We start from the raw sequence: 14,294 nt of genomic DNA, 5'->3' as shown, positions 1-14,294 counted from the left end.
TTAATAAAATTTATTAATATTATTATGATATAATATAATATAATATAATATAATATAATATAATATAATATAATATATATATATATATATAAAATTTAAATATTTTTTTATGAATTAAAATAAATAAATCAAAAAATTAAATTTTAAATTATGTAAAATAAAAAAAGTTTATATTTTTTATTGCATTTGAAAATAATTTTGAAATCTAATTTTTGTTGTTCAGTATCTCTTTCTCTCACTCTCTCTCTCTCTCTCTCTCTCTCTCTCTCTCTCTCTCTCTCTCTCTCTCTATCTCTTTCGTTTAATTAAGGAATATTTTTTTAATCGAAATAATGAAATTGACGAAGTTTTTAGATTAAAGGTTGTTGAAATAAAAGTTTGTTTAATCGAATCAAAAAATATTGGACCCTAATTATGAAAAGTTTTTAAAACTAGTTATTTATGTTTCTACGATTGTATTTGGTTTGACGGGTTTTCTTGCGAATAATTTCATTTATTGTTATCATCTAATTATTCGTTCGATTGTTCCTCGAATTGTGTTACGAATAATTTATACGCGATTGAACAAAGTTTTATTAATTTTTTTTCTTCTCATCCTATATATGTCTTTCTCTATATCTTTTATTTGCTCGTTTAATTTGCAATGAAATAAAGGGAGACAGAGCGATTAGATAAAAACCTCTAAAGTTGAACTTTTCCTATTCAACGAGTTTATTCGCGTGAAATATTATTTTCGTATTTTTTATCTATTTTTTTTTTTTTTTTTAAATCAGAGAATAGAAGAAAAATAACTCAATTTTTTTTTTTTATTCCACTCAACTATCTATCTTTTACAATTTTGAATATTTTACTTTTATTTTGATGAAAAATATTTTTTCTTTATTTTTTTTGTTTGTTTTTTGTTTGTTTGTTAACACACGGTACTGAGAATATTTTGTTAAATATGTTTAAAAAATAAAAAAAAATATCTAACCGAGAAACGAATGACAAGGGATAGACATTGACAAGATAACAAACGTATCGTGATTTTAGATACAAGTAATTTGACGTTTACAAAGAATTGGATGAAAGTGAACGAAAAGGAAAACACAGATAGATAGATAGATAGATAGATAGATAGATAGATAGAAAGAAAAAAAGAGATGAGATGTTCGACAGATCCATGCGAGAGATGTTATTTCAAATAATCCTCATCATCTTCCACTCACGGATATGTTACTGACAGTAATATTAAAAATGTTAGCAAAAGTAAGAGGAAAAAAAATTAAAAAAAAAAAAAGAAAGAAAAGGAAAACCACAGAAAGAAAGAAGAAGTAAAACAAAAAAAAGGCGGAAATGAAAAAGGAGACAAGGATAGAAGTTCGTTTCGTTTCCCGTTTGCAAATGTGTTTGTAAATATGTGTGTGTGTGTGTGTATGTATTACTACGAACACGACAAACAAGGCTCGTTCGTAGCGTATTCACGATAAATCTTTGAGACAATGTTGACCTCGTTCCTCGATGATCGATGAAAGCAGTCTTGTATGGCAAACCTGCTAGATCCTTGTTATTGAAATTTATTTGAATTCCTTTTCTTTTCTTTACTTTTTTTCTCGTTTTTTTTCTATTTTTTTTTTTTTTTTTTTTTTTTTTACGTATTTCTCGACAACGATTCGCACTTAAAAACGGAGAGTGAAAAAGAATAAATTTTGTTATTCAAACGAAAACTTTTAAAAATATATATATATATATATATTTTGTTTTTTGTTTATATTATTATATAAAATAAAAATATATTATATTATATAATAATGTAAAAATTATTATTATTAACATAAAGAATATATATTTAATATTAATATAAATATTATTATAAAAAAATATTATATAATATAATATATAATATTTTTATATTAATTATATAATTAAAAATAATATATATAAAAAATTATTAATATATATATATATATATATATATATATATATATATATATATATATATATATATATATATATATATATATGTAATTTATAATTATATTATAATTTTATTATATATAATTATTTAATATAAATTTTTCTTATATACAAATATATAATACACACATTTTGTAATAATAATATAATATTATATTATACATTATATTATATATAATTATCCATAATTACTTTAAATATTAATTAATTATATAAAAATTATTAAATAATAATTTTATATATTATATTATTTTTGATCTTCTCGTCTTTTTCTCACCATTTTAATTTTTTTTTTTATTTGTTATTAACGATACCTAATCGCAAGTTTCTTCGATTCAACATTTAATCTTATTAGTTGAAAATTTTGTTTCATTCACATTGGAAAAGATTTATCTTTTATCTTTTTCTTTTTTTTTCCTTTTTCTTTAATTGTATACATAAAAACACAATTCATCTTTAAATGAAACTATCATTCTCCAGAGTTTATTCTCATTACACACGTTATGATTGACCAATCGTTTTACTTCGTCATATATTTAGAACGATTCTATATTTATTATAAAATATTGTAATAGCAATTGTTATCATGGTTAATAGGAAGCTTCAATTTTTAATAACTAAAGTTTACATTGTACGATAAAACGAGAAAAAATGAAATAACAGAAAGAAACGAAAACACCAACAACTAAATAATAATAAAAAGAAAACGATATAGTAAATAGTTAAGAGTAATATTTCATTAAAAGGATAAGAAACGTTGCATAAAAAAAATAAAAATAAGAAAACTATTGTTTAATCCAAAACAAAACAAAAAATATAATAAATCAATAATAAAAATAAAAATAAAAAATAAAGTGCAAGTATCTTATGCAATATTTATTTGAGCGTATGCATAAACGAGAGGGGAGGAAATAAATAGAACGGTGAAACGATTAAGTAGGCAAATGTAATAGGATAAAGGAGAGTAAAAGAGAGAGTGAGAGAGAGAGGGAGAGAAAGTGAGATAGTGAGAGAGAGAGAGAGAGAGAGTGAAAAGTGGGGGAAGGAAACGTGGACCCAGAGGGTGGCTGTGTGGGCGGGTAGCTCACTGGTTGTGGCGGTAGCTGCATCGATCGTTTCAACTTGGTAGCTATAGTTCACCATTTCTCGTACGAATCATGGTGCCCGATCTAGGTATGCCCTGAAAAATATTATTTATAAATCATTCAAATAAATATTAATTCATTATTTTAACAAATCAGAATAAATTTCGAGCAATTTCCTGTTTTTATTTTTTTTATTTTGGAAATCCTACAAAATGCTTCCCTTACATTTGAAATATGTTTTTTCTTTTTTTTTCTTTTTTAAATGGTAATCACATTTGATTTCTAAATTTTAATATCGACAGAATTTAGATTAAACGTTTTTTTTTATATTAAATTTATTATTCATTGCTATCATTTTTATTTAAATTAATTGATGGATTTTTTTTTTTTTTTTTACTGATTTATGTCTTTATAATGTAAATATATTGACCCTTTTATATATATATATATATTTTTTATTTTTAAATTTAATCAATTTCTTTTCTCATAGGACATTTATTCATTTTGTATTTTTTTCTTTTGCATATAAATTAGTATACAAACTTTTAGTATTTTGAATATTTTTTGTTTGTTGTTGGTTTTTTTTTTTTTTTTTTATATAATATTCATGCGTTTAAAAAAGAAACATCATTTATCGATTTATCTATTTTTATGAATAACTTGACGACAAAACGTTTTTTTTTTTTTTTTATTAATTTTTTTTTCTCTTCAAAAAATATAATATTCTATTTTTATATTGAACATATTTATTTTTAACATTCATTTATCGATTCATATACATATATATATGTATAAAATTTCGTACAGAAATTAATTGTAAGTAAATTAGGGTTTTAAATGAAAGTAGTATACAGGAATATAAATATTGTGTTGTTTATGTTAATTGTTAAAAAAAGAAATTCTTGATCAGGATCCTTTATCTAAACGTTTTATTTTTCTTTCAAGAAAACGTGCTGTACTTGCTCAAGTACTTGTAATAATAATAGTTGTTGTAGTAGTAGTAGTAGTAGCAAGGAAATTAGTTCGAGACATTTAAAAGGGGGTGGAGGGGGGGGGACGGAGGTAATGTCACGATACGAGAAATAAACAGGACTAACCGGAATGTTGTTTCGTAGAAAATGAATTTGCTAAAGAGAAAAAGAAAACAAAAAAAAAAAAAAAAAGAAATTAACATGAATTGTGTGAAACGAAACGAGAAATTTTATTTTTTTTTTTTCAAATAGAATTGAAAAGTTGTCTGTCTGATGGAAGTGAGGGGGGGGGGAGAAAAAGGGGCGAGAAACAATATAACATCATCACCTGTAATTTAATATCTATCAATGATATCAAAATTACTCGTTATTGCACCTATTCAAGGTTTTTAAATGAACGTACAATTGGAAATTAGTGATCCGTGGTAATTACTGAAACGATACTCATTTGATAATAATATTCATTTTCGAAAAGAGATGGATAAATTTATGATAAATGTATATAATAATCGTACAGAGTACAAATGATATTTTTAATACTCAACTTTAATCCATGATCATTGATGATTCATTCCATCATTTATGAGAAATGATAAAACATAATTCAAAGTTTTATTATACGATGTATAGTTAAGTTAAATAGATTTATGATAAATGTATATAATAATCGTACAGAGTAGAAATGATATTTTTAATACTCAACTTTAATCCATGATCATTGATGATTCATTCCATCATTTATGAGACATAATAAAACATAACTCAAAGTTTTATTATATGTTAAATTAAGTTAAGTTCAATTCACATTTAAGGAATCTCATTTTTGTTCGAGATAATTGATAGCAAATTTTATTAAAAAAAAAAAAAATAAATAAATAAAAGCTTCAGTTAGAATCTAAAGTTTAATCCAACATTATTAATTTAATTAATAAACAGTAATTATTTTAATTAAAAAAAAAAATAAAAATAAAAAAAAAACAAACAGGACAAATGAGCAGGACGCGGGATGGGCAAGTCCTGGCTCTTCGTTCTATTTCCTGCGACGATGACGACGATGACGACGATGACGATGATGGCATACGTCACGATGGCAGGTGCTGGTACAACAACTACGCCATCGTTCTTTACGACCACAACCATGGTCGTAAAGAATTTCATGGAAAGTAAAAAAGTAAATATTACTCATTTACAATTTTATAATTATATTTATTATCTTGATCCATTAAATTTATAATTTTTAAATTTAAATTTATAATTTCCTAAAACCAATTCCTAATTCTTTTAAATGACATAATTATAGTTTTATATTATTAATTTAATTATTTATTATTCTTAGTATCTTTATTATATATTTTTAAATTTAAATTTAAAATTTAAAAAAAAAAACATTCCTAATTCTATAAATGATATAAATATATATTTTATTATACATTTATTATATTATTAATTTAATTATTTATTATGATTAATATTTTTATTTTCTATTTTTAAATTTAAATTTATAATTTCCTAAAAACAATTCCTAATTCTCTTAAATGACATAATTATAGTTTTATATTATTAATTTAATTATTTATCATGCTTAGTATGTTTATTATCTATTTATAAATTTAAATTTAAAATTTCCTATATAAATAATTCCAAATTCTCTTAAATGACACGATATTACATATTTTATTATACATTTATTACATTATTCATTTAATTATTTATTTAATAATTCGCATCCCTTATTATAATTGTTCTATTTATTTTTGTTATTATTCGGGTTTGGTATCATCATCATCATCATCATCATCATCATCATCATAATCACCATCAACATCATATCATTATCATCATAAAACATTTTTCTAAAACTTACATCAGATTTATGAAATAGGCGGATATAGAAAAAGCATTGGACGTGATCGATGCAGCATCCAGCGGATCATTGGGAGAAGAATGTGTGGATACAGCAGGTTTCAAATCTTTACCAGCTGGAGCATCACTTGATCCACGTCGTTACGACATGGCACGTCAGAAAACTGATATGACTGCCATGATGTTACAAAATCTTGGTACTTCCGGTATATCACGGTACAATGGTGAGCATCATAAAACATATTTTAAATATGCTCAACACACATAATTAACACATAGTTAACATATGTTAATTATGCTTAACACAACCATTCTCTTATCTCACACACTTTCCTACTTCTATAACAAAAACAAAACAATTATTTTCAAACAAAAAGATGAATATCGTCAGAAGTTTCCCTTCCTTACAAACCACCCACCCTTATCCCTTTCTATTCCCTTTTTCTTTTCCCTTATTCCTTTCTACGAAAAGAACGTGTGTCATCGAAACGTCTATCGTAATTCGATTTAGTTTCTGACCCACTTTTCTCTTTTCATCCCTTTTCCTTTTTCTCCCACGTACCCCTCCCACGTCCTCCTCTGTTCCCCTCCGAATGCTTTTAACGTCCCATGAAAATCCATAAACCGAGCTAAAACTACGACGATAAGAAACGAATGGGCGTGGCTTGATACGAATCATTCGAGAAGATGAAAGAAAAAAAAAAGTAATATTTAAAAGGAAGAGGAAAAATTAAAAAAAGAAAAAGAAGAAGAAGAAGAAGAAGAAGAAGAAGAAGAAGGTTGTGCAGCATTTCAAAAATTGGGCACGATGATCCCCTTCTCTCTCTCTCTCTCTCTCTCTCTCTCTCTCTCTCTCTCTGTGCACACGTTTTTTTATTCCCAACTTTAGTTAGTATATTTCGCGACACCTGTCTCACCTGTTGCTCCCGCAATACGTATAGTGAGGGAAGTGATGGGGAAATGGGGGTCAGGGGGAAGACATCTTCAACTTTCACTTTGTCATATTGCTTTGGTTCTTTGCTTCTTCTTCTTCTTCTTCTTAATGTTTATTTTGTTTTTATTTATTTTTCTTTTACTCTTTTTGTTTTATCCTCGAAAAGTATGAAATCAAGTGGATGGAAAATTAATTTTCGTAACTTTATGACCAAAAAAAAAAGAAAAATAAATACGAAACGTGTTGGATTACGCGTATCGTTTTAATAACGATCGTTGGAAAAATGTTGAATTTGAAGTTTTTAGCAAGCGGAAGATCGAAAGTAGGTCAAAAGCTTGATACTCGAAATATTAGACACTTCTTCTTTCTCTATCTTTCTCTTTCTAACTTGTTAATCTCTCCGGTCTAAGCTCGTGTGTTCATAAAGACGGAAAACAAAATATGAATGCATGTATGTATGTATGTATGTTTGTACGTATGTATGTAGTTACAAACGAGCAGGTTTATTGCATTCGTGATTCTACGGAACAATAAATAGAGTAATCTCAATGCAAATATGATTACAGTGAAGGAATCTAGTACTCTGACAACGTACAATGTAAAATTGCATTCGTGTAATTCAATTTAAATCAACAAATTCTGATCTTGATCATACGTGAAAGTAATTGGTTTTTTTTTTTTTTTTTTTTTAAGGTAAAAAGGTTAAAAGAAAAGAAAAAAAATTAATAAATAAAATCTCATATTATTCATATCTTTTTAAAAATCGAAATAATTATATATATATTATTTAATGGCCACACATGTACGCACTCAAACGTCGTCAGGAACCCGGTAATATTTTTTATAAATTAATTTAAAAAAAGCTTTATTGTCATTCACGAAACAATTAACATAAAACAAAAAACAACAATTTAACAACAAGATTAATTTTATATATATATATATAAAGTTATAAATAAAATAAAGTCAATGTTTCGGCTATCACACACATGTTGTGTGAACGGCCATTAAAGTGTTAATATAATTAATTAGAATAATAAATTTTTGATATATTAATATTTCATATATTATATACACAATTTGTATGTATTAATATTTTAATAGATAATATTTGAAAAGATATATTCTATTAATTGATTATTTTATAATTTTGTATTGTTTAACGAACAGATAAAGAAAAATTTTAAAAGAATATAAAAAAAGAAAATAATTATTTAAAAGAAAATTATTAAAAAAAAAAAAAAGATTGTTATAAATTTGTGTTATCTTTACGTATTTCATATATTTCTTCTATAATAATTTTATTACTATACAATTTTATATAAATTACGTGCTCATACTTAATAAAATAATTTCAAACGATATTTAAATTGGAAAAAAAAATATTTTAAAAATATACATCATAGGTACGTCAAAGTAACGTCAATAAAAAAAAAAAAAATAAGAACAAATAATAAAAAAATACTTCATATTTAATTATCACTAATTATATGAATTATTTATTGTTATTTATTTCCTAAAAGAATTTAAATATTATTAGTTTAATACGATATTTTATTGAATATAAATTACGTGTGTTGTTAAATGATGGGTAAAGGAAAAAAATGTGCATGGTTTTACGAAATAAGGAAGGAAGGAAGGAAGATAGGAAAAAAGGAGATGAAAGGAAGGAAGGAAGGAAGGGATGAATGAAGGTAGGAAGGAAGAAGAGAATGTGCACAGACATTCGAGTTTGAGAGGGTTGCTCGCTCGTCTATCGATCACTCGACACGAAAGCCCCACCTTATCACCTGCGTTGCGCACCTCTACTCCAAAAACTCCTACCCATTTTTTACATCTTCTTCTTCCTTCTTCATAAATTTAATTATTTTAATATTTACGATTTATCGTACGAGAACAAAATTTATCTTATTGGTCTTGTATATAATATAATATTATAATATTATATTATATTATATTATATATAATATATTTTATAATATTATTTTAATATTATGTAATATTATTTTTTAATATAATAATAATTTATATATTACATATTTTATATAATGCTATAAAATATATATATATATAATAATATTATAAAATAATAAATATTAATTTATTGATTTATTATATTTTATTATAAAAAAATAATAATTATATATATTTTTCTTTTAAACCAACAAGTATAATTAATTATTTTCATAATAATCAAAGATACGAAAAACTTATTTAATTTAACAAATTAATAAATTAATTAAACTAAACGAATGTTTAAAACAAGATTATGATATTTAGGATTATTGGACGTGTTAGCAAAATCATTGCTTCTATCGGTGAACGATGCAGTTGAAGCAAGGGTGATTGCATTGAATGCATCGACGAAAACCGTGATAAATGCTGTATGGCTTAAAAGAAGTCCAGGAAGCGTAGGTGAACCGATCAAGGTCGAAGATCATGCATTACAACCAGGATCCAGGCCGAATTCTAATCTACCTTGGTTTGAAGATACCGGTGCCAGTTCGGGATTAAGGTTCGATGGTCTTCCTTGCACGACATTTTTTTTTTTTCTTTCTTTTATCACTCATTTTCTATCTCATATTTTTTTCTTTTTTGGTTTCTTAACTTTATGCACTTGTAACATTTATCTAAATCTATTATTCTATAATTATACTCATCACGAGAGTTTATTTTATTTTTTTTTTTTTTTTTTTTAATTGAATCGATTTAATTGACGGATTTTGAAAATTATTTAAATAATGTTAATTATTTTCTGATTTTTTTTTTTTTTTTTTGGAAAAGAAAAGAAAAGAAAAAGATAAGCTCTTGTATGGGGATTTGTTTTTATATATTTTTTTTCTTTATTTAAAATAAATAAAAAATAAAGAAAATTAATAAAAGTGTTAAGTGGAAAATTTGAAGATAAAGATGAAGAAGATTTTTTTTTTTTGTGTAATTTTATATTCTTCACATTTTTCTTAATATCTCTTTTTATCTGACAAGCATTTTTGCGATTGGTTCAAAGAAAAGAAAAAACAAAAAAGAATTAATTAAAAATAATGTAAATCAAAGATCGCAACACTTTTGACAGGTGTGAATTTATTTTTTTATTTATTTGAAAAAATCGGATATTTATGATTACTTCAAAAAAGAAAAAAAGGATGTAAAAATTAAATAAAAAAAGCAATTGACTGATGGAAAATAAATGGAATATGGTATTTTACTTTGTTCTAAAAGTCAAACTTGTAGTTTGTTAGTCATTTGAATTTTCTCTCTCTCTCTCTCTCTCTCTCTCTCTCTCTCTTTTTGAAGCTTTAGTTTGAAACTAGAAATACAAAGGTACTACGTTATAAACTTCAATGTTGCAAATCTGTTAAAGTAAATTTTGTAATTTCCTAAAAGAGATAATAAATGTTTTTTTTTTTTTTTTTGGATAAATATGATGAGTTCACGTAAATTTCGCGTTAATGTAAATTTGTATAAGTGAATAAACGTGTTTGACAAAAGTTACAATAATCTCATCTACATCGTCATTCTTTTTCTTTTTTTTGTTTTTTGTTTTTTTATTTTTTTTATTTAATTATACGCGATACGTTTATTATGCAAGTAATAAGAAAAAAAAAAACTAGAAAACAAAAGTACAAAGAGAATTTCGTTTTTATTTTAATTATTATTTGAATGAAAATCTCATTGATTTTATTGAAAAGGTCAAAGTTTTTCGATTTACTTATCTACGAGTTTTAAATTTGAATTGAATTTTTTGAATTATTAAAACAACGAAGATATCAAATTCTTGGGGATTTGTAAAATATTGAACCATACGAAAAAAGCTTTGTCACCATTTATTTCTCTCTCTCTCTATCTCTCTCTCTCTCTCTATCTCTCTTTCCGTTTCTTTCTATTCTATATTTAAAAAATATTTCAAATATTAACCTGCACGCACGCACACGCACTGCCGAATTTAATTAATTATCCAGCACCAATACATTCTCATATTTTAGATTGATTACCATTTTCCAACGGTAGAATGTACATACACACACACACGCATATATATGACAATTAAAAAATTGTAAAACTTCAAGTTAATAATTCGAATTTCATTTTCAAATTCAAAGTGAATCGTAAAATCTAATCGGTCATTTGATTTTAAAATTAAGGAAAAAAAAAAAAAGAATAAAAACAACTAACGTGAAAAACATGAGAAGAAAAAGAAAAAATTACATTCTACCGATGAAATAATAATTATAATCATTAACGATTAAAAAAAAAAAATAAATAAAAAATAGGCGTTTCACGATCATTCATCATCCTTCATCATCCCGTACTAGCGTCAGGTCATAGAAACTCGATATACAATATTAACAATAATTAACAATAATTAGCTCGTATATAAATTGTTGTTATTTTGTCGATAAGCAACGTTCTAACAACGATTCTACGTAACATGTTTATTTTGATCATCGTATATTCTTCATTAATATTAATAATGATAATTATTATAATTAGTATTATTCTCGAGAAATAATTCAATACATTTGAGAATGAAATTATGTAAATGAAAATTATGTAAATTGATAGTTTCACATTACTGTATTGATTTACGATAAATTGTACTATTGATTATTACTATTATTAATATTATTATTATTATTATATTCGAACAAAGACTATAGCAAACTTAAAAATAAGACAAATTTTTGTTAAGAAGAATAAATTTATAAGGTTCTGTTAAAAGTACGAAACTTGAGATTTTTTTTTTTTTAAAGGCTTTAAACATAATTAAAGATAATTTTTTTGTATTAGTATTCCACGTTAATACTCAAATAATAAATAATAAAAGAAAAGAACAATAAAATATTTATATAAAATATTATATAATTTTTATACACATTAAATTTATATAATTTATATTAATAATATTATTTAATATTTAAATTATATTCAAATATTTAATATATATATATTTAAATGATTATAAAAATATTAATTTATACAATAATTCAATGATCGATCTTTAATCGAATTTATGTTTTTGTACAAATACACTCAAACGATATTTAATTTTATTATTACTTTGAGAATAACAATAAATAATATAAAATAATATTCATAATTAAAATTATAAATTTGGATAATAATACAAATTTCAAAATCCGATCATACGAACGTGGTTAACCTTGGTACTTTCGGTGTTTCTACCAACACATTCGCAAAAAAAAAAGAAAAAATAGTAACGTGAGAACGGTGTTAAAAAGAAAAAAACAAACCCAAAAAAGAAGAAAAATACATCAATGAAAATCGTTGAGAGAACGTTTGCGTTGACGCGGGGATGACCGTGAAGTGCCAAAAGAACAAAAAGACCATCAAACGAAATAAAAAAAAAAACAAAAACAAAAACAAAACAAAAACTAAAATAAAAGGAGAACAAAAAGAATGGTTGTTTTTTTAGTTGATGGCGGAGGGTGAGGATGAAGAGTTGGGTGGCAAGGGTTTTAAGGGGGAAGGAAAAGGCAAATGGACGATTAAATGAGGGTTGGGGCGGGTAGAAGGGGAATAGGGGATTCGTTCGTTCGGCGTTGCACGAAGCACGCGTGTTTTTGAAAAAAAATTCAGGTCGAAGTTTCTATGACGGTTGTGTGGCGTTTGCGTGTGATCCCAGGTCACCGAAGTTCATGCAGTCACCGGCGATTGAATCCTACAGGGGTTGGTGGACCATCCCGTATTTTTCCTGCAAGACACGCCAATGGCTCATCTCCTACAGTGTCAACGTGCGTCCACCGGATTCTCGACTTGGGTTCGTACCATCCCCCCCAAATCCCTTTTTTTACCTCCTTTATTCCTTTATTCCTTCTTACATTCCCTTTTCTTCTTATAACTTATTATATTATATTCTAATTCTTTTATCTTTCATTGTGGTTTGCGATTTATTATAATCTTGACACTAGAGAACTGTCAAATCAGTCAAAATAATACATTTTTATAAAATAAAGTGTTCTTGATTTTTGTTAGGATGATTTAAGGATGATAAATTAAACGTTTAATTATTTTTGAAATAATAAATCTAGTATGTTTGGTTAAATGTTAGGATTTCTGTTATTTTGTAAATAAATTCGATGATAACGTATTGGTTATTTAATTATTAATAAATAAAATAAAATATTTACAAATACTAAACCTATTACGCGACGTTAAATTATCGAGTTCTGTAATTTGTAAAAAAAATTCTATGTGTAAACGCATTCGTTATTTAATTATTAATAAATAAAATTAAATATTTACAAATACTTAGCTTATTACGCTAGGATAAATGTTAGAGTTTCTGTAATTTGTAAAAAAAATTTGTTGAAAATGCATTTAATATTTAATTATTATTAAATAAAATGTATATAAAATATTTTTAAATACTAAACCCCTATCACGCAAGGTTAAATAATCGTGTTCTGTAATTTGTAAAAAAAATTCGATGTGTAAACGCATTCGTTATTTAATTATTAATAAATAAAATTAAATATTTACAAATACTTAGCTTATTACGCTAGGATAAATGTTAGAGTTTCTGTAATTTGTAAAAAAAATTTGTTGAAAATGCATTTAATATTTAATTATTATTAAATAAAATGTATATAAAATATTTTTAAATACTAAACCCCTATCACGCAAGGTTAAATAATCGTGTTCTGTAATTTGTAAAAAAAATTCGATGTGTAAACGCATTCGTTATTTAATTATTAATAAATAAAATTAAATATTTACAAATACTTAGCTTATTACGCTAGGGTAAATGTTGGGGTTTATGTAATTAGGAAAAATATTTGATAAAAACGCATTTGATATTTAATTATTATTAAATAAAATAAAATATATTGTTTATTGTTCCAATTGAATAAAATATTATTCTATATAAAAATATATGTTCACGATAGGAATAAGTATAAATGAAGGTATTGGTAGGTTTAGTATTTAAAAAAGATATTTTTTAAACAAACAATTATAAATAAAATTATTATCATCCTTTACAAATAATTAACAGTAAGATATCGATTATTACAGATCAAGCAATCGTATTATTTGTTTAGTACAAACATGTGTGTCATTTATTAAATAATTGAATAATATTTTATAATTAATCATTTTGACTGATTTGATAAAATTAGGTTGAACATTAATTGCCAGTAGTTCTATTGTTACATTTTATTTATTTTTATAATAACATTTTTTTTCATAATTCGTCTAATCTTTTAACATTAATAAAAAAAAAAAAAATTGAAACTATGATTAAAAATAAAAACTGGGCTTTAAAAAAAAAAAGAATTATTTATAACACTAGATAAAATCATATTTCCTATCTCTATTGAACAATCTTTTTCATTTGAATTGTACGCAAAGCATAAAATCACGTTGGTTATTTTTGAAATCAGCTTTCCATTGGTTCGTCCTTGTTATAACACAATTCTTAATCAAAGAGAAAGTTTTGAAGTAGAGTTGCTTGTTTCGTATAAT

At 24.5% G+C, this 14,294-nt stretch overlaps 1 protein-coding gene across 4 annotated transcripts in view; it reads left to right on the top strand.

The window, feature by feature from the left end:
• LOC107070342 (putative G protein-coupled receptor CG31760) overlaps positions 1–14,294 on the top strand; it is a 30,453-nt gene that overhangs the window by 6,106 nt on the left and 10,053 nt on the right. For 2 of the 4 annotated variants that reach the window (XM_015328444.2, XM_015328445.2), the window contains exons 2-5: positions 4,998–5,183; positions 5,895–6,099; positions 9,090–9,324; positions 12,454–12,588. In XM_015328444.2, the coding sequence (XP_015183930.1) occupies positions 5,019–5,183; positions 5,895–6,099; positions 9,090–9,324; positions 12,454–12,588 (740 nt within the window). In that variant the 5' untranslated portion in view covers positions 4,998–5,018. Of the gene's footprint in view, positions 1–3,020; positions 3,130–4,997; positions 5,184–5,894; positions 6,100–9,089; positions 9,325–12,453; positions 12,589–14,294 lie in introns of those variants that run through there. The other 2 variants (XM_089178947.1, XM_015328446.2) reach the window with 2 other exon arrangements.

The sequence above is a fragment of the Polistes dominula genome, unplaced genomic scaffold (genome assembly GCF_049000335.1).
Source record: "Polistes dominula isolate Pdom_NZ unplaced genomic scaffold, Pdom_raw_medaka contig_18, whole genome shotgun sequence".
Taxonomy (NCBI): Eukaryota; Metazoa; Arthropoda; class Insecta; order Hymenoptera; family Vespidae; genus Polistes; species Polistes dominula.
The sequence above is the reverse complement of the archived record's forward strand: the minus strand, read 5'-3'. Positions and strand labels throughout refer to the sequence as shown.